Raw genomic sequence first — 19,745 nt, 5'->3', positions numbered from 1 at the left:
GGCGATCCCTTGTGAGTTGGGTTTCCTGCCTGCTCCAGCTTCAAGACAACGATTCTTTGTTTGCAGGGTTGTGGAAAGGGGTTTGGGTTGGTGGTGGGTGAAAAAAACACACAGCCTGCCTCCAAAGAGGGTCAGGGAGAAAGCAGACAAAACACTAACTGTGGAATTTCAAAGGAAAACAATTAAAAACAAAGAGAAAACGAGAAGAAGTTGGGGGGAGGGGAAGGGAAAACAGAGCAAAATCCAAGAGTGTGAGCTACTGTCTCTCCTGAAATCATAAATCCCTGCTTTGGCCACACAGATGCAAGAAGAGAAGCACTAAAGAAAAACCTCCCCTCCCCTAGTTTTTTTCCCCCTCTGCTCCAGAGCTAAAAATGGGATATTTCATCACCAGCCACACAAATATCCCTGAGCAATGTTTGAGACGATTCAGAGAGGGCTGCAACTGCTTTTTCCCCTCTCTGACACAACCCTGGAAGGTTTCTAAGCTTTTTGCTGTGAATGAGGGGCTTTCCTGACACAATCTTTGGAGTTTATTGAAACTGGTCAATAGTTTTCACATATTTTAGAGCTGGGGGAGGTACCAAAGATGGCTTTTCAAGAGAAGAACTTGATGCAAGGAATCTGAAGCTCTTTTCCTGTGGGAACCATGCTTATGCAACCCTGCTGCCTGTGGTTTCTTTGCTCCCTTCCCCTTCTCCAGTCCCCCAAAAGCTTCTGAACCTGTTCACCCAAAAAGGGTCAGTGGATTTGAGAGGAGGTTTTAAGGAGCTCTTGCCAAGCTAAAGGAAACTGCTGGGGGAAAGAGGAGGGAGGTTGTGGCCCTGACAGGGAGAGAAGCAGATGCAGGGCCTCATATTTTGTAGGGTACCAGTGAGAGATCCTGTTAATGCCCCAACATCAGGAGACTCTTCCTTAAGGGCTCACAAACACACACGAGCAAACACACCTTCATGTTCACACCAAAACACTTGTAGAATGCAAACCTCAAGGTGAGACAGCCACACTCTAGAGCCTTAAAAGTCATCTCCCACCTCCAAATCCATGTATTCACACACTAATTCCTTCCCTCTTTGAGAAAACAGCTAGCACAGCCTTTTCTCTCCCTGTGCCCTGCTTGAATTTAGGTTGGGTTTATGACTCTGGGCTCCTGCTGGTGTGTTTTAAGCCAACTATATGGCTTTAGGCTGAGCCTGATGTATGCAGGGGACGGTGCTGGAGGATAAAGCCCTGTGCTGAATGAAACCTTTTCATCAGAACCATAAAAGCCACACAAGATCTCTCCACTGGATTCCCATGTGAGATGTGTTGTCAGCTGAGCCCTTCCTTCACCCCACTACCTAGCAGCACAGATGCCAAAGCACCACAGGTACCACCCCAGGCGCTCCTGTTTAGACACATGTCACATTACACAGCAAAAACACCACTATCCTGCCTCGTTGGAGGCTGTTGGAAGGTTCAAACCCTTCAGAGCATTTAGGCTGGGACTCATCCAGACTCCAAGATACTTAAAAGTAAGCCTACACTTCCAAACTAGGTTGGGTTGAAGCCAGAAAGCTCATAACCATACAGAACACAACCCTCTGGCCTCCTGAATGTCATGTGTGGGAATATACTTTCCATTTCCCCCTGGAAACCTACTGAAACGACACCAATTTCCAATCACCATGGATTTGGGGGCAGATAATGTGGTCTCAGCTTCTTCTCCCACGTTCTCCAGTACCTACAAAGTAGGTCAGACACTGCTCCAAACCACCACGTGAAACGAAGCAGATTTGTTTCCCTGGGAGTGGGCCACAGATCTTTCCATTCACAGCAAAGAGAACAACCTCGTTTCATTCTCCAGGAGAAAGTTGTCCTGGAGCCAAAAATAAAAAGAAGAACCCACTGGTGATTTTCATTTAGAGCAATTTCTTTCTCCAAGGCAGCTGAAGACAATTTGTAGCAGTGACGCTAAATGCCATCACTTTGGAGTGTTTATGAGGCTGAGAAGCAAAGCAGCTCAGGCAACAAGAGTCCTTGGAACAGCCACAACAAGGTTGCTGACCTGTCTGATCTGAGAACAACACTCCATGTGCTTTGTGCCACTGGCTGGAGGAGTTCACAGTCTCTGCTTCTGCTACTGAAGCAGCTTAACTCCCCAAAAGCAGCTCTACAGGCTCCTGTGTGTGACCTGATCTCGGTGGGACTTGCTTCTGCAAGGGGGTTGGATCAGATGATCTCTAAAGGTCCCTTCTAACCCTGCCATTATATGAGAGAACAGAAGATAGAAGGGGGGAAAAAAGGGAGTAAAGCCTGCAAGCTCCAACCAGTCAAGGAGGTTCTGTCTCCAGAGCCACAGCACAAAACCCAACGTGGGTCAAGCCCATGCTCCTGGCTGGTATCATCACCCTGCAATGAGCTGGTGAGAGATTAGAGCCACGTGCTGCACCTGAAGCATGTGCAAGAGCCATACCTCTTGTTTTTTAAGCCACAGAGGCTCTTTTTTACAGTATGTGGACAGGATGAACTGTGTATAAAGCATAGAGTGAGCACGTGCAAAGAAGGTGCATTTCTCCCCAGGGTTTGCACAAGCGGGTGACTGGCATGAGCTCAGGTCTCAGAGAGCATCCAAGGAACTTGACAGGAGGAGTGAAGAAGACAGTCCTTTCTTTTCCTCTCTCTGACATGCATTGTACTATTCCATCACCTCCTCCTGCTTTGTGAGCCCTCAGGGGAAAGGGGGTTTAGAGGAACTTGTTTTCATTCACAGGCATCGAGAGAAGCAGCCTCAGTGGATTCCAGAGGCATTAACAGAAAGAAAGAGGTTTCACCCTGTGAGAGGTTAGAGGAGACAGGAAACCACTTATCTTCCAAAGGAATATCTTCCAAAGGAACACAGAACCATAGAATGAATATGATGATGATGATGAGGAGGATGGTGAGTACCATCGTCTTGAAGGCTTCAAAGGAAGCCAGGAAAAGGTCGTTTCCTAACAGACTAGATGAAAACTGAGGAATTCCAATGTCCATCACGAGTTTCTTGTGTGATATTGGACAAGACACTTCACTCTGCTCCCCCAGTTCCTTATCTGTCAGCCTGTGGTGGTCATGTGCCTCTTATCCTGTCAATCTTATCTCATAAACATGAATGAGTGACAGGAGGGAGGGAAATGGTTTATCCTACAACGGTGTTCAGACATCAGACGAGCTCAGGAGGCCTTTCTGTGTTGCAGGGAAGAAATGGGAGAGGAATAAGATGAGATTTCAAACATTTCTCTGCCAGTCCTTAGCTTTTATTTGCCTGTCCCATGGGTGTGTTTAGTCCTTTATTGACAGACCATGAAAGCACCATGTCGAGTTAAGACAGAAATCAAACACAAACTTCTGTCAGCTGCACTAAAGAAACACACTCCAGGGCAGTAAAAATGGAGGGGGAGGAACATTTTATCCCCCTCCTCCCTCAATTTTCCTCCTGCCTGAGTGACTCAAGGCCCAAGTTGGAAAGAGAAAGTGTATCAAGAACTCAGGAGTTGGATTTGAGGGAGAGAATTTCTCTTTAATAAAGGAAAAAGAGGCAGTTTTCTACCCTTTATTTTTAGCAGCCACCTGGGCTGAGACAGAAAGAGCAGAGACTTGGATGTGTGTGTATGGTTATGGGGGAAACTGTGGAGGAACACATGTGTGTGTGCCTGCTTTAGTCAATTGGGAGCAAGCCTCACTTCTATTAAGCTTCACTAGATGACTCTTAGCCTCAAAGTAGTCAAAGCCTCAATGGCTTTGTCTCTGTAATGGACCATGTTTTATCAACTGCTGCCTGTCTCATAAAGAAAGGAGAGGGAACAGACAGCTCAGGTGGATAGTTACACACTGGACAAAAGGAGCTGCTGGAAAAACCAGCCCTAATATTGTGTTCAGGGTCCCAAGACAGATGTTGGGGATGAAATACAGCGTGGTGCAAGAAGAGAGAAGTGCTGGCTCTAAGAGCAGGGTTAGTCAATGAAGCAGCCAGACACACCAGGAAGAGACTTGTTCAATGTGTGATCTCCAGTGAGACCCAGGGCTTTGTCTCTCTCACTCCAGCTGCTTTAGTAAAAGCTTTTCTGCCTTTCCCCAGCCACCCTTTGAAATGCAAACGTGGCTCATCAATGAAGCCACCTTTTCCCCCTCAAAAGCATAGAAATGTTTCTAGGTGAGGTGAGGAAACTGTGGGCACAGGCTGCTCCCAGGTGGGTGAATCTCATATGGCAAGCATGAGATTTCATTCTTTGCCCAGAAGCTCTTCAAATGGAGGAGCTGAGCACAGTGCAGGGAACAAACCCAACGTTCCTGTGGTGACACAATGGGAGAGGGAAACCAAACCATAGAATGGTGGGGTTGGAAGGGAGCTTTAGAGCTCATCCAGTCCAACCCCCTGCAGAAGCAGCTCCCACCTAGATCAGGTCACACAGGAACGTGTCCAGGTGGGTCTTGAAGAGCTCCAAGGAAGGAGCCTCCACACCCTCCCTGGGCAGCCAGAGGGGCCTCCAGTTCCACACAGTAAGTTACAGAGCACAGGACCAGGTTTTTGGTCTTTAACATCCTCTTTGGCCTTGAGTAATTCAACTGTCCAACTGTGACTTAATGTAGTTAAGGGCTGATCTAGGTGAACCTGCTTCTGCAGGGGGGTTGGACTGGATGAGCTCTAAAGCTCCCTTCCAACCCCTGTGATTCTATGACTCTATGATGTGCATCATACCCATCACACCCACTCTCATCATTTTATCATGACTGGGAGATGAATCCTTCCTTCAGAATAAGAAAAAAGGCTTAAGGCTGAACCTGCAGAGGAAAACCTGAGACAGCTGATGGAAGGGTGTGCAAACAACTCACAAGCCTGAAAGGAGCCTTGGGTGTGGTGTTAGCTTGTAAGCTCCAGGCTTTCTGAACTCTCCCTGTGTGATCAGAATAGATGAAAAACTTGGGGGATACTTGAAAAAGAAAGTGAAAACATTCCAAAATGAAAGTGTCAGGAAGATACAAGTTGGCTCTTCCTTGCTGGTTGAAATTAGCTGATAGGTTTTGGGGTGGTTTTTGCTCAGTGATGGAATTTACTGTGAGGAAGTTTCATCCTTTCAACTCTGAACTCACTCAGAGAGAAACAAGTGGCTCAGCCCTTTGTTGTATATCTGGGATTTCAAACTGTTTCCCAGCAAGAGCCAGGCCAACAGCTCATCAGCTCAGCAATACACAGGTGTGGAAAGGACAGCTACATCTTTGAAGCCACTGTGTTGGCTGGCCAAGAGGAGGTGAATGAGGCTGCAAATTGGGAATGATTCCATTTCAGCATGGAACATTTCCATATGCTAAGGGTGTTATACCAAAAGCCTAGCTTTAACCCAATCAAAACACACCACAAGAGCACAAGACCAGGGATATTTCTATGTAAAAGACAAACCTTCTTTGGTGGCAAGACGTGAGGAAGCTTCTGTGTGGGATGGAGTGTTGTAGACCAGCAGTGAGCTACCTAGAAGGAAAAGAAAAGGAGTTATTGCAGCTTGCAGGCACTCTGCCAGTGGGGAAACCATGCAGGCAGGTAGAAGATGCTGTCAGTTAGGATCTAAAGGGCACATTTCTCAGCCAATTAAGCACACACATTTTCTGTGAAGGAATCCTTTTCAAAGGCTTGGTAGCTGTTTGTTCACTTGCAAAGGTTGTGTAGTGCATTTATACAGGTACAGGATCTATCACAGCAGAGCCTCCAGATATCATTGTGTCACAGATTGTATTACAGGATAGGGAAGAAGCTTTTCTCCCTCTAGCTGTGATAATTCCCTCTTTGAGGAACATGCAGTAGAAGGGACATGAGTTGTACTGCTGGGATCTGAACGGTTTTTGGAGTGCTACAGGCTTGGTTTTGGGCCAACAGCTGCAAAACTCTCACTGGTATCCCAGCATCTCCCATGCTTTGTGGAGTTTGAACGTTGCTTTCTTGGTTCTGAGTGGTCTTTCCCTTCAGTCCCACCTGAAAGAAAGCCACTTGAGAGGAGCACTGAAAAGAAGCCACTGGAAGGGTCTTTGTTTTGCAGTCCATGGTGGAAACGTTCCCTTCTAAGCATTTCACTTTGATTCTCCTGCAAACTCCTCTGGAAATGGAGGAAGAGAACCTGTGAGCTCTTAGAAGCCAGCATGTAATATACATTTCATGGTTGTCTACTTCTGTGTGTTCACCCCACACAGTCTTCTAGGCTCACCTTTCCTACAGCTCTGTGAAACTCTTTCCACTCCATTAGGCAGTGACATTCATTCCAAAGCCCAGGGTCCTTCTTGGTAGGCATGGATGATGTCAGCTGGAGCAGGGCAGCTGTCTTGCCATGGATTGGGATGGTTGAGAAGTGCTTTTGCAGGCACTTTCTGCTATTCACATCTACACATCCTTCTATTCAGTCCAACCCCTTCCCATTTAAGGTGCTTGGTCCTAAGCAGCACACTGCAAACAGGATAGATTTGTCCATGTGTCCCTGAGCATCCCCAGGATTCTTTTGCAGGTACCATAACACAGACTTGATTAGGATCTTGTGACTAAAGCCACTGCAGTCTCCACATTCCTCTAAAGCCACATGATCCCAAATGACACTGGCCTCACTTGCCCCTCAGTAGTGTTCACAGTATGGCTCACTTTCCTGTGAGGACTGAGGATTAGGCAGCTCAGTGCCAGAAGTAACAGCCATACAGGTGCTGGATCTTACTGGCCCTGTGTTCCTATGCATTTTCTTTGCTTCTCCTAAATGGAAACAAAGCCAAGGACATGCACAAGCCCAGCATATACACCAAGGGAGAAGGTGTTGGAAAACAAAGCTTACTCATAGGGATGCTACCAGATGCTGCAAGACAGGGGAAGTCTCAAAAGACCAGGATGGAGAACGTGGTAAACTAAGAGGGAAAGACTTCAAAGGGACTGTGAAAGTTGCAGACAGACAAAGTAGTGGGCTTAAATATTTAGAGAGATTGGCTGGCCTTTTGCTGCTGGAGGAGGAGGAGGAGGAGGAAGAATTGCAGCAGCTTTGTCCACCTCACTGATGTTTTCCTCAGCTGGTCTCTGGCTTTGGCATTCCTCTCTTGAATATCTGTGGGGAAACTCCTGTCCACTGCTCTCTCCTCCTTCAGGTTGTTTTGAAGCCCCTGCCAGACAGGGAAGTTGCTAGGGAATTCAGAAACTCACTCCTCTATGACTAAATAGGCTGCAAATGCCTGGTTGTACAGCCTGGCTGAGGAGGTGGGGGTGGTTGGGGATGATGAATAGCCCTGCACAAGCCTGTGTGGATCAACCTAGAGCTGCTTTACACTCCAAACTGCAGCCCAAGCCACTGGAAAAGGGACTGTGCCTCCCCCAGTGTAATTGCTGAAAGTTCTCACCTTTGCCCGACAGTCTGAGGTTTCTGGTGGGAACACCACAGAAAAGGAAATGTGTTTCCTATTAAGAGCTTTCAATGAAGGAGGCAAGAAAAAAAGGAGAAGAGAGAAAGAAAGGCAGAGACAGAGATCAGGACAGAGGGAAGCAGCCAGACAGACCGAGGCCAAGCTGCTCCCCTCCTTTACTCCTTCTTGGGCAAAACTTTGGCTGCAATGAATTCTCACTTTGTTTTCTCCCCTTTAACCCCTCACTGAGTCAGTGACACCTTAGATTAAATCAGCTCTTCCTGCACACACTGGTCTCATGAATAAAGTGCAGGGCTGCTCTCTGTTATCTTCTGCTTCCTCCCACCTTTTCCTTTCTTCTTATTTCCCTCAAGTGAAAGAGGGAGATGGAAAAGTGCTGGAAAACAAGGCAGGAGGTTTTGGGGTATTTCCCCCTAGAAAGCTTTCCTTTTCACACAGCAGCTCATCCTTCTGAGCTGCAGGAGCATCGTGGTTTCACCCACCTGTAAGACCTGTTTAACCTGGAAGTCAGTGCCCTCACCTTCCAAAGGCCGTGTGCCTTTCCCTCCCGGGTAGAATCAGGGTCCTGCTGCTTTGTAGCAGGATAGTTGTGTTTGATACTTGTGCTGATGTATGGCTTGAAACCAACAAAGCACTTTTTCTGCTTCTACCTCTCCCCACAGTGTCATTCTTTCCCCTTCAGGCTCTTTTCACTTGTAACACACCACATAAAGAACGATCCCCCCCTTCAATAACCAGAGAGGGGAAAAGGATGGGAGGTGACACAGTTCAGGCTTCTTTGGATGTTCACCCCAAACAGAATGAAAACATCCAAATCTCCTTTCCCACCAGAGAAGATTCACCAGGCTGACTGTGTTTTGATACCAGCCACAGCAGTCACATCAGTCTGGAAGTGCAGAGAGAAGGATGAGAAGAAGCAGCCAAGGCATGGCTTCCCAGTTTGGGAGAAACACAGATGGTTGTTTTAGGAAGGGATGACCACCATGTCCCCTGAAAAAAACTAACTGGGGGTGTTTTGAGAGACTCCAAAAGGACAGAGTGTGCTGCAGGATTGGGCTCTTCCAGTCTGAAATCTCCTAAAGGTCAGGGATGTGTAAATTCCTGACTGCTTCAATAGGTTACAGGAACGGGAAACAGCTGCACAGTTCTGATCCAGACCTAATTTTCTTCTGCCTGAAGACTAAAAGGAGCTGTGGGATGAGTCTGGTTTCGTCTCAACTGCCTCAAGAAGCTCACCTCAACCTTCCATCTCTAAAGTTAAGGCTGAGCTTTTTGTTCTGGGCTCGCAGATGGTGTGTTGTTTCAACCTGGACTCAGATGGGCTAAAGTAACTTAGTCTATAGGCAGATTTAAGAATGGTTTTACCTCAATCAGCATTGAAAACCTTCTGAGGAAGCTGATTTTCAGGCAAACGGGCTCAGAATGTCCAGATCAGCTCCTTGTTTCTTGGGTAACAAACACTAAAGTTGAGGATTCACTAGTCAGCACATATCCAGCTTAACATCCAATTAGGACAAGAGGAGATGGGTTTGAGTTGCCCCAGGGGAGGTTGAGGCTGGAGCTGAGGCAGAACTGTTTCCCTGAGAGGGGTGTCAGCCCTGTGCCAGGCTGCCCAGGGAGCTGGGGCAGTGCCCAGCCCTGGAGGGATCCCAAAGCCGTGGGGCTGAAGTGCTGAGGCCGTGGGTCAGTGCTAGGCTTGGAAGACTGAAGTCAAGGTTTGGACTCCAGGAGCTTCAAGGGCTTTTCCAACCCACATGATTCTATGATTCCATGAGAGGACATTTCCAGAGAGAGACTGGGCAGACATATTCAAGCCTATAGATCTGCAACTGCCCAAAGCTCTGCCATGTTTTGTTGCCATCATGTACCCTAAGCAGGGGCAGAGCTGGATGTCTCTGAAACAACCAACCCTACAGAAGGAGAAAATTAGCCAGAGGAAAACAGAAAGCCCATCTCCCCATGGCACTGAGCTCAGAGGCTGAGCACTAAACATCCGCTGGAAACCAGTCTGGAAAAACAATCAGCTCCTTTTGAAGGCGTTACTCCGTCAGGGAGTTTACCCAGCCAGCCAGAAACCAGACTGTCATTAGGCAGCACTGGGAGCAGCTGCATGGAAAGGAATGCTCTTCAGAGGCTGCCCAGCCTCCCCTCAGACAGGAGCTTGCTTTAAAGAAGGGCAGAGCTCTCATGACGTCTCAGAGCAACCCAAGGGGCTGAGCAGAGAGAGGTTTCTAACCCTAAAAGCTGAAGGATGGGACTGGGGCTGAGTTCTCTTTCCCTGGACATCCATCTAACACACTGAGGAATGCCTTTGTCTGGGTTTTCTTGGGTTTTCCACCAGCTTCATAGCATAGAGTCTCCTTCCTTCCCTCCTGTGGAGGCTCCTTCCTTGGAGCTCTTCAAGCCCCACCTGGACACGTTCCTGTGTGACCTGATCTAGGTGGGAGCTGCTTCTGCAGGGGGGTTGGGCTGGATGAGCTCTAAAGGTCCCTTCCAACCCCTCCCATTCTATGATAGAGCATTGTAGGCATTCTCCTGGCACAACATGGTATTTTCATGGCTATTATCCAACACTTCAGTGCTACAACTGCATCAGGACTCCTTTGTGCTGGGTCTTGAGAGACCTGAGATGCAATCCCTGTGTTCCACGGATTTACCAACAAGGAGGCAGGATTGCTGCCTCAGTCTTACAGCAAGGAAAACTGAAGCCCTGAGGAACTGAGGAAAAGCTTTATTCCTCCTAAATTCAGGCATTTAAAGGCAAGGTGTGAAGTAGGGGACTACTCTCCTGAATTTCAATGTGCCCTGCTGCTTGTTTGCTAGGAACAGAGACCAGTGTGACCAGTCTTCTCATTTAGGGGCTTCAGGTACCTAAAAGGTCGGTAGGATCAATCCTCCTGAAATGGTTCTTTGTTGTGAATCATTTCCTTGTCTGGACTCCTCAGAGAAGACTCTCCATTTCACAGATGAACAGGAGACATTTGGTCAGGCTCATGGTCTCAAAGGAAGGCTTGGGAAGGTCTGAATCCAAGACTCTCAATCTCAACAGCACGTCCTAAGCATAAAGTGACCCCTTCCTCTTTGGGCTTCCACCAGGAAAAGCTTCTGTCTGCTCATAGCTTCTGTCTTAGTGGCTTTAATACATCACAAAGGAGTGTTGCATCCATCACACTCCAGTGTGGGACCAGAGAAGCAACAAAGAGGTTTGGCAACACTTGGTTTTGGGCACTACGTGGTTTGCAGCACGTCTGCTTCAGCACACTTTGCATTTGAGGAACCACACCTGTATTTTTTCCCCTTCTTTCCAACAAATCTGGGCCACCAGGAACACAGAAAGTCTCCCAGCTCTGTCCAGTTTTGTGTCCTGTTTGGACTCAGTCTTTGCCTTAAGGGGAAGTACAGGACCCTCTAACTGCAGTTATGAGATGGTTTGCCCGTGACACATCAGTTCATGTTTGGTTTAATCTCCACACCAAATTTGTGTGCTATTATCACACAGTCACACATGGTTTTATCATCTCTAAGGCTATCTAATCTTAAGAGTCCTGCTCATCTCTTCACCTCCCTGATAGCACCAGTAAGTTAAGTTTCCAACCCACTTTGTACTCCTCTCTTCCTTGTTCACTCTCTCTGCTTTCCTTTCTCTTTTCCCCCTCATCCTTGCTACTGTTTACCCTGCAAGAAGAGCCTCAGAAGTTGAGCACTCATGGCAGCTTATCCTATCAAGCCTGTTGAGCTGGGGTTGGCACGGGGCAAGGCAATACTTACTTTCCCTGAGGTAACTGAGGTGAGACAACAGAACTTCTGTGTTGTAGAGGGAGGTGGTTCGGAGGAAATCGTCCTTGTTCATCTTGCAGAGCTCTTTGCCATCCATGTTCTGGAAGATGGTGGTGTCAATCTCCATTAATCCATATTCCTTTATAGCCCATTCCAGCCACTGACGTACGTGCTCCTGGGTCCAGAGGGTAGGATCTGGCAGGAAAACACAAGAGGATGGTAACACTACACCCAGACAAAGCATTAACCATTGTTTCCACGAGCAAATGGGTTTAATTTACTGATCCCAATGCATTTTTAGCCAAGATGAACAAGTTCTGTGCTATTAACAAGACTCAAGGTGCATAAACTGATCACCTCTGGCAAGGGTGAGTTTTCCTGACTGACTCCCACTTGCCTGAAACTGACACCTAACGTTTGGGAACCACATTAGTGACATTTGATTGTGACTTTGCTCCCTCTGGGGTAACCAAAAACTAAAGCAAACTGCCTTTGGAAGCTTGTCACAGCTTCAGCTCTGCAATGCCAGACAGCTACATCAGCGCTGTAGAACTCACACCATCCTTCTCAAGTGCATTACAAAGCCCCAACAGATCTTCTCAAGTGCCTCAACAGATGGCATTTGAAAGCCTGGGGATGGAGGTATTTACAGGCAGCCAAGGGACTCTGAAGAGAAAACCTATTATTGCTTAAACAGAAGGGCTTGCCATGTATCTCTGAGTCACAAGTTGTTCAACCCCGCTGACAGGAACCCAGTGCTACCTCCTCCTTGCCCTCTTAAAAACCAACAGAGCTCTTGGAGGGCAATGTGGGGTTTGTAACTGGCTCATGCACCAATTATCAACTGTCAGCAAAAGCCTCCAGCTGGGGAATCTTTATTAGTGACGATGACGTCGGAGAGGGATTGAACCCGGCTGGAGTTTCAGACCCCGTGGGGATGGGTTTGCTGCATCAGTGGTTAAAAAAAGAAATCCTCCTTTGTTGGGTTTTGAAGAGAGCAGGAGATCAGAAAGCTCCAAGTAAGACTTTGTGCCATGATACCATTCTTACAGAGTCATTTTTCAGAGCATTATCTGTGCCTTCAGACGTTTCCTGTGATGCTTCTCCCCTTGTATCCCCCATTTGATGTTCCACTGGAGCTGGAGAGGATTGCAAAGTCAAAGCCTTAACCCTTGAAGGCTTTTGATCTGTCCATCACAGATGGCACATCCCTCTCAGATAGGACCTTCAGAGAAGGGTAGGGTTGGAAGGGACCTTTAGAGATCACCCAGTCCAACCCCTGATAAACCATAAACACTTCAGCTGAGGCAGCTGAGAAAATGGATCAAAAACGTGCAGCCATCACACAATTGGTGACTTGTGCTTTGGGTAAGGACAAGAAATGCCTCTGCCACACATTTGGTAGCGTATAAAACAATGCCTTGGCCCAGGGCTGTGCTTGCCTGGGCTGCAGGGATCCCATGACACACGAGGTCTGTATCAGGTACATTCCTGGACAACTGAGTTTCAGCATGAAAACGGAGCAGCAAAGCCAAGGAACGTTGCAATTCCAACCCTGACATTTGCTCTTTGAGCCTCTAGTGAAACCAAGTTGCTGGAAGTTGAATTTCAAACATGGAGCTCACAACCTTTTGTGAAAGAAAGGTGGATTTTCCTTTACATTTTGGCAAACAGCCAAATGAAGTTCTGCTTTCTAAGCACTGCAAATTTTACAGTGCAAGTGCCCAAGGGAAGGCTTCTCTCTTTGTTGTTGTTTTTTAGTGGAAGGGGTGATTTGCCTTGAGTTTTGAAAGAAACACAAACCACCCCAGCATTTAGAGGGCATGGTGAATGTGTGGCCTCCCTTTAAAGAAAGGCTTTTGGATTTCAGGCAGTCATTCAGCTTCTTTATCACTGCCCAAACTATTGGATGGCCTCTGAAAAACTCCTTCTGGAAAGGTGGCTTTGGGTTTGTTGTTGTTATCCCTGTTGCAAGCCTGATGTGTCATATTCTTGCCTATCTTCACCCTGATGCTCTATAAATCTTCACTCTGGGTTATATTAACGTTTCCAAATGCCTGCCTTGGATGAGTTGAGCCTCATCTCCTGTAGTCAGAGATCTGGGATGATGCTCATTGTTGTGTTCTCAAGTCTGGTACAGCACAGCTGTTTCACAAGGTTGTGATTTGTGGATGCCAGTGAGGGTGAAAAGTGTCCTCATGGGGCTTTTTTCCACTTCCCTTCAAAGAGATTTTAAACCTTCTCTTCCAGTGAGGGCACTAGAAGTCAACTAAGTGTAGCCCACCTTTGGTCTGTGGCTGCCCAGATGGGCTGTGGACTCTCCTTCTCTGGAGACATTCAAACCCACCTGGATGAGTTCTGTGTTGGACTCTAGGTTGTCCTGCTCTGGCAGGGGGGTTGCAATGGATAAGCACTCAAGGTCCCTTCCAACCCTTAAGATTCTGTGTGATAACTGTTCTCTCTTGAATACCTTTAACAATATAATGACTAATTGCTATCAGCTATCACCTTTCTAGGCAAAGTCAATGGTGAAAAGGTATCTGATGCTGTCACCAGTTAGATCAGCCAGTGCCTGTAAGCAGATCTGAACAACACTTTACACAGTACTTTGTCAATCTTTTTCTTGGCTTTCCCTTCCCTACATTCAGTTGGAGCTTTTCCTTTTCATCCTAAATGGCAAACAAATGCTTGGGAATTGTCATCTGTTTGTGGTCAAGCCACGATCAGAAAACAGAGCTGAGATTCCACGAGTACATTTCTTTCTGCCAACAGTTTATCTGCTCAAATCAGCTACAACCCTGAGGGGAGAAACCCCCTCGTTACACCAGGTGAAAAGCTGCATCTCCCTGAAGTCTTGGTACTTAAATGAGGCCAGGACTTAGCTCATACTGTCTCTCTTGCTGGAAAAGTTCCTGCTTGTATCTCTGGTGTTTATAAACTTTGCAGGGGGAAAGACTCCCTTCTCGTTCCAGATTCAGCCTTCAGCAGTTGCCTGCCACAGCAACCTCGACTATCCAAGTGCATCTAATGCCTCCTGCCAATTTCAGACAGCAGATGTGGATATCAGATGCAAGCAGGGAACTGGATGGGAAGGTTTCTGCGTGTAACAAGTGTTGGAAGGACAATGCAGCTCCTGCAAAATGGGATTATTTCTGCTTTTCTACTTCCAACAAGTAAATGGAAACAAAACAGCTCATTTTGAAGCAATATGACATGAAAGTGCATCTGGGTTTCTGCAGAGCACCACAGGAGTTATAACTTGGGTCCACTTCTTGCTCTTTGATCACACTGTGCACGTCCCAGGAAGCACTGCAGATTCTAACCCAGGATGGATTTGGTCCAACAGACCAAACCAACGTTCAATGCCAAGGGAAAAATACCCCAACCAACCCCCCCACACACACAAAAGAAGAAGCAACAGCACAAATGATCCACTTCTTATTCTGATTTGAGGTAGAGCACATACTAGGACATAGGAAATTCCCACTCTGCTATTTTCCTTCCCAGCAACGTGGTTTGTGAGAAAGAGAGTGGTTAAACAAGCTTTATCTGCCCAGCTGGAGGAGAAAGCTCAAGGAAATAGGACACAAAGAGTTATAGGACACAAAGAGTTTGCTGGGGAATGGTACCTGCTGGGACAATGACTCTCCTCTCGTTGGTGGTCATGTTGGGAGGAGGCCCGTTCTTCTCATCCATGTAGGTGCTGTAACTCATTGGGTTGGACTCTGTCCCTGCTCCGACGAGTTTGCTGCATTTGTTCACGCTACAATCTACAGGAGACTCCCTGAAATGGGAAAGGAAACACATGACCTGTCAGAATTAAGCATAAAGGGACTTTCTTGGCCTGTGGGAGAGGTCATTCCTGGCCCTGTTGCATGAATGTCAGCAGCCCATCGATGGAGCACAAGTGTTGCAGAGGGAACCCCTGATAACAGAGGAAAGAGAGTTGGAGGTGCAAAGAGTGACTTTCAGGCAAAGGCAACATCCAAACATCCAAAACATCCAAAATCACTGGACTCAATACCTTTGAAACATCCAAACTCACAAACCAGGTAAGTGTCTGTCACGTGGGTCTGTCAGTTACAGCCCTAACCCTCCCCTCATCCTTTATTGCTCAGCAATCCTTCAGAACCCTTGCTGTGATTCTTTGCTGGAGCTTGATGCTCCTAAGAGCCCTTTCTTGGAGTGTTTTCTTCTTGCCTCCTGTCAAGAAAACAACCCTGCACACCATCTTTCATTCAGTGGAGCCTGTCAAGTGACAGAAAGGCTGTACTTCTCACCTCAGCACCGAAGGCATTTCTGCAGAGCTAATCAGAAGCATGGATTACAGCTCCCTTCATTGCATGAGCAAAGAACAAGAAATACCCATGCCAAAATGACAGGAGGGTCACAGGAGAATACTACAGTATCAGCATGGCATCCAAAAGAGTGCTGTTTATACAGGGCTCAATGTAACTGATCTTGTCTGGTCTTCACACTTAAAACAGTCACAGGCTTTGTCTGCTGCTTGGATAAGGAAATGCAGAAATCTTTGGTGTCTCAGGCATGAGTCAAGGACTTCAGACCACAGGAACTGTGTGTGAAAAAGGCTCTGGCTCCAGTTGTACTTTCTGAGGTGATGGAGTGATGAGGAGGGAACATTTAGCAGCTCAGGTGGCACTGTGCTAAGACCTGGACTACATGCAGACCCTTGGCAAGCAATAGGCTTTCTCTGTCCTGCCCTGGGAGAGAATGAGAAGCCTCCAAACCACAAATAAGGAGCACAGGTTTTGTTTTCCTCCAGCTGCAGTAGTAACTTGTGCTTTTAGCTTAGAGGTCACTTAAAACACCGAGTCAGAACCTGCCACAGGCACATAGCACATCCCAACCCTTGCCAGGAGACAGAGACGAAACCATTCGCTGAAGGGTAAGAACTCTGACAGTGCACCAAATCCCACCCTCTGAGTTCAGCTGGAGCAAGTCTGGACACTAAACAAATTTGTTTCTTAACCTGAATGGTGGGAGGGTGAGGGGGAGGAAGGAGAAATGACTGAACCTCAGTTCTCGTGGCCGGGAGATAAATGCTCCGCTGAGATATTCGAAGGCAGATGGTAATTTTTTCCTCATGTCTTGCTCAGGGAACGTTGCTTGAGAATGGAAATAAGATGTATAACTTACACATGTTTGAATTTAAGGTTTTACTATTTTGCCTACTGTTTTTCCAGGCAGGGAACCAAAAAAATCCTCCTTCAGAGAAGGGGAAAACTGCTGAAGGTTTAACGTCCCCGTGGCAGGGGCTGAGCAACTGCAGGGACACCCCAAGGTTTGCACAGGGGATGGGATCATTTCTAGCTTTCTCGTTGAAATAATCTGTGGCAGGTGTTAAAATGCTGCCTGTGCTGGCACACAAGAAAAAGGAACAACCCTGGAGCAGCACAAAGGATCTTGTTCTTTCCTTGAGGTACAGCCTGTCCTGAGAAGACTCGGTGAAACAGCGAGGCCATCAGTGCTGTGAGGTCTCAGGCTTTGTTCAGCTTGGTGCTCACCATCACCCTGCCTGGGTGATAACTCCAAATGGTTTAGGGGAGAGGTTTTTCCCTACTTCAGACAACATAGTAAGATCTTTCTTTGCTTTCCCTGCAAGCCAGCAGGTCCCAGGTGTTACCTGCTGAGGGGTTTTACTCTCATCTCCCTGCTTCTATCATTAAGTTTCCCTGGGAAACAACCCCCCCCCCAGGTGGAACAGTTACATCTATAACATTCATACAGAACTATAAGGTATAACCAGGCTCTCAGGAGCTCCAAGAAAGCTTATCTGCCTAGGAGAAGCTTTCTTACATGAAATGACACAGATAAAACAGGCCACAGGCTGTCTGGCTGTCTCTGCTAAGCATCAGACACACTCACATGGCCAAGCAACAAAAAGGACAGCAGTGGTGTGAAGTAGCACCTCCGTGGTTTTGGGATGGTTTTTTCACTTCCCAGACTCTTGGCTTGGCAGTTAGGTCCCTGCCCTTATGCTCTGTGTGTCTTAGCAGCCAAAACCAGACAATCAGAGCATGAGAGACAGAAAAGACATTTAAGGGCCTGAGGTGCCCTTACCAAGCACTGAGTTACCACTCTGAATCCTGCAAGGTGTGAAACGTGCTCTGTGACCTGACAGGGTTGTGTGGCTGTAGAGATGCCCCCTTTCAGGTTTCAGGATGGTTGGATCTAGAGCTAAACCCCAGTGGAAATCTGATAGCAGAAGGATAGACAGAACTGGGAATAGCATTACCAAGACTTCACTGGGCAGGATACCAAAGTGTCCTGAAGAAAAAGATGGTGAAGTCTTCAGTGAAGATCCTTACTCCAGCACTTCCTACCAGATCCAAAGAGAGCATTTAATTGGGAAATGAGACAGCACTACCAGACTGAACCATCTCTGCAGCTCCTGCATGTCACTGCACTGCCCCAGCCTAAGAGGAGGGATTTCACAGTATTCCAGCCAAAGGTAGGTGTAGCTGTGAGCAAAACAAAGAAGAATTCAGTGTGGGGGAACAACTGCAGTATCAAATGAGAAGAGGGAGCTGCACTCCATGAATAGTGTATTCATTGAATATAGCTCCTTTCTTAGGCCATGCATTTACCCACAAGCAGACTTGAGGGGATTGCAGATGCCAGCTTAATCCTTGACTTTGCACAGAGGCTTCAGACTTTCAAGTGGCTATACATGCTGGCTTGCTCAGGTTCAGGGCAGAAAAGGTCGTAGATCTACTCAGGTGAATGAATATAGGCTGCTTTCACAAGATCTCTTAAGCACATTCACTGTGGCAAAGGACTATGAAGAGCAGTGCTCACTGGCTGGCCAAAGACTCTTCGTTCCAACAGCTCCAGCAGCAGTCTCTGGGGATGCCAAGAGCTTGGCTTTTGGGGAAAGTTTATGCTAGACTGGCCAAAATGGACAAGCAGCTAGCCTGGCATTGACTAATAAATCCTCTGTACAGCTTCAGCTGTTCCAGATACCTGAAAAGAAAGCAATTGCTGTCCCAAGGCCTCTGTCTAGGAATCACCTTTGGCTTCTATTCAAAAAAGAAGGGATTTCAGTGAGTTCTGAGCCTGACTCAGCTGTGGGCAGTGGGATATTCCCTTCTTTCCATCCTTTTCCTCTTCTTTCATTCCTCCTCTCTTCCCAACATTTGTTTCTTTCTCAGGTTGCCACTTTTTGATCTGCATTTGGTCATCCCAGCTTTAATCTTTACCCTTGAAAGTGGATTTTAACGTGCAGTGAAGGATGTAAGAATGGACACACTGTGACTCTGCTCGTGGTTCCTTCTCACAGGCAAGGAACAGAGCTCTCAGAGCAGACTCCCAGCTCCTCAGAACTCCAAACTGCACCTTAATCCTGCCTCAGGAGAAGGTTCACACTGAAAAAAAACCCCACTTTGAGTCTGCAGAAAGAGGAGAGAGCTGTAAAAAGGATGGGAGAAGGCAGAGAGGTTACAAAACTCCAACTGCTCAAGGGATGCCCAAAGGCTCAGGAGGGTCTAAAACAATCGTGTTTTTATCACATAAATGCAAACAGGAGGGGAAATGCAAGAGTTTCAGCTCTGGATGGAGAACAGAACAACACAGTGAATCCCACTAGAGGGCTCACAAGCTGCTTCAGGGGGGTTTCTTACTCTCACAGGCACAGGCAGCCCCTTTGTTTTGTTTTGTGACAGCCACTGTGGCACAAAAACGTTCAGACATCCTAGATCCTCAGCGTTATTTTAATATTCTGAAGCAAGACAAGCCTTTTCTTATTGCTCAAAGCACTTGCCTTCATGATTCCAGCCAGCCAGAACTCAGGACATCAGCTGGAATCACACAGGGAAGTTCTCACACACCCAGCACATCAGAACACCTTTCCACATGTGAAGGTCCTACAGCTTGGGTTTTTTTTACCAGCTGTGTTAAAAATCACCCTCTGACTTCAGCTGCAGATGCAGACCTGTAGCAGCTCCACAGACAGCAGCAGAATTTGGAACATCTGCTGTTTGGTTCATTGGGGACTGATGGCAGATCTAAGGGCAACCATCTATTCTTCAGACGGCCTGTGAACGGGGTTAACATTTAGCCAGCATCTGTCTGAATAATCCTTCTGCTTTTCCCATTGGGAACTGGAACTATTTTAGGTGGTTTTTGAAATGATTGTATTTATATCACAAAATCATAGAATGGTTTCAGCTGGAAGAGACCTTTAAGCCCATCGAGTCCAGCCTTTATCAACCCTATCAACCACCAACCCATTTCCCTCAGTGCAACATCAACCCCTCTCTTAAACACCTCCAAGGTCCTCAATAGAAACCCAAACCTAGGACATAAAACAGTAACAAAAGACACCAAAAGACACCAATCCAGCAAAGAACAAAGACTGCAAGCCAGTCCCTGAAGGGATGCAAAGAGAGATGTGACCAGAACAGCTTTGGAGATGAATAGTGACCACAACACCTTTGCAGTAAAGCCACATTAAAGCTGGACTTGTATATTGTGTGTATGTGCAACAGGTCAGGGCTACAAACAGAAGGCTATTTCCCTTTCCCAGTGCCTAGAGGGGTGTAAGAAGCACA

The 19,745-nt window shown here is 47.1% G+C and overlaps 1 protein-coding gene across 3 annotated transcripts in view; it reads right to left on the bottom strand.

The window, feature by feature from the left end:
• The window catches only part of FLI1 (Fli-1 proto-oncogene, ETS transcription factor), a 93,652-nt gene that overhangs the window by 15,765 nt on the left and 58,142 nt on the right, over nucleotides 1–19,745 (bottom strand). For all 3 annotated transcript variants that reach the window (XM_062013896.1, XM_062013894.1, XM_062013895.1), the window contains 3 exons: nucleotides 14,805–14,959; nucleotides 11,167–11,370; nucleotides 5,417–5,485 (listed from right to left, as the gene is read on the bottom strand). In XM_062013896.1, coding sequence (XP_061869880.1) covers nucleotides 5,417–5,485; nucleotides 11,167–11,370; nucleotides 14,805–14,959 — 428 coding nt within the window. The remainder of the gene's footprint in view (nucleotides 1–5,416; nucleotides 5,486–11,166; nucleotides 11,371–14,804; nucleotides 14,960–19,745) is intronic.

This window comes from Colius striatus, chromosome 23 (genome assembly GCF_028858725.1).
Source record: "Colius striatus isolate bColStr4 chromosome 23, bColStr4.1.hap1, whole genome shotgun sequence".
NCBI classification, from domain to species: domain Eukaryota; kingdom Metazoa; phylum Chordata; class Aves; order Coliiformes; family Coliidae; genus Colius; species Colius striatus.
The sequence above is the reverse complement of the archived record's forward strand: the minus strand, read 5'-3'. Positions and strand labels throughout refer to the sequence as shown.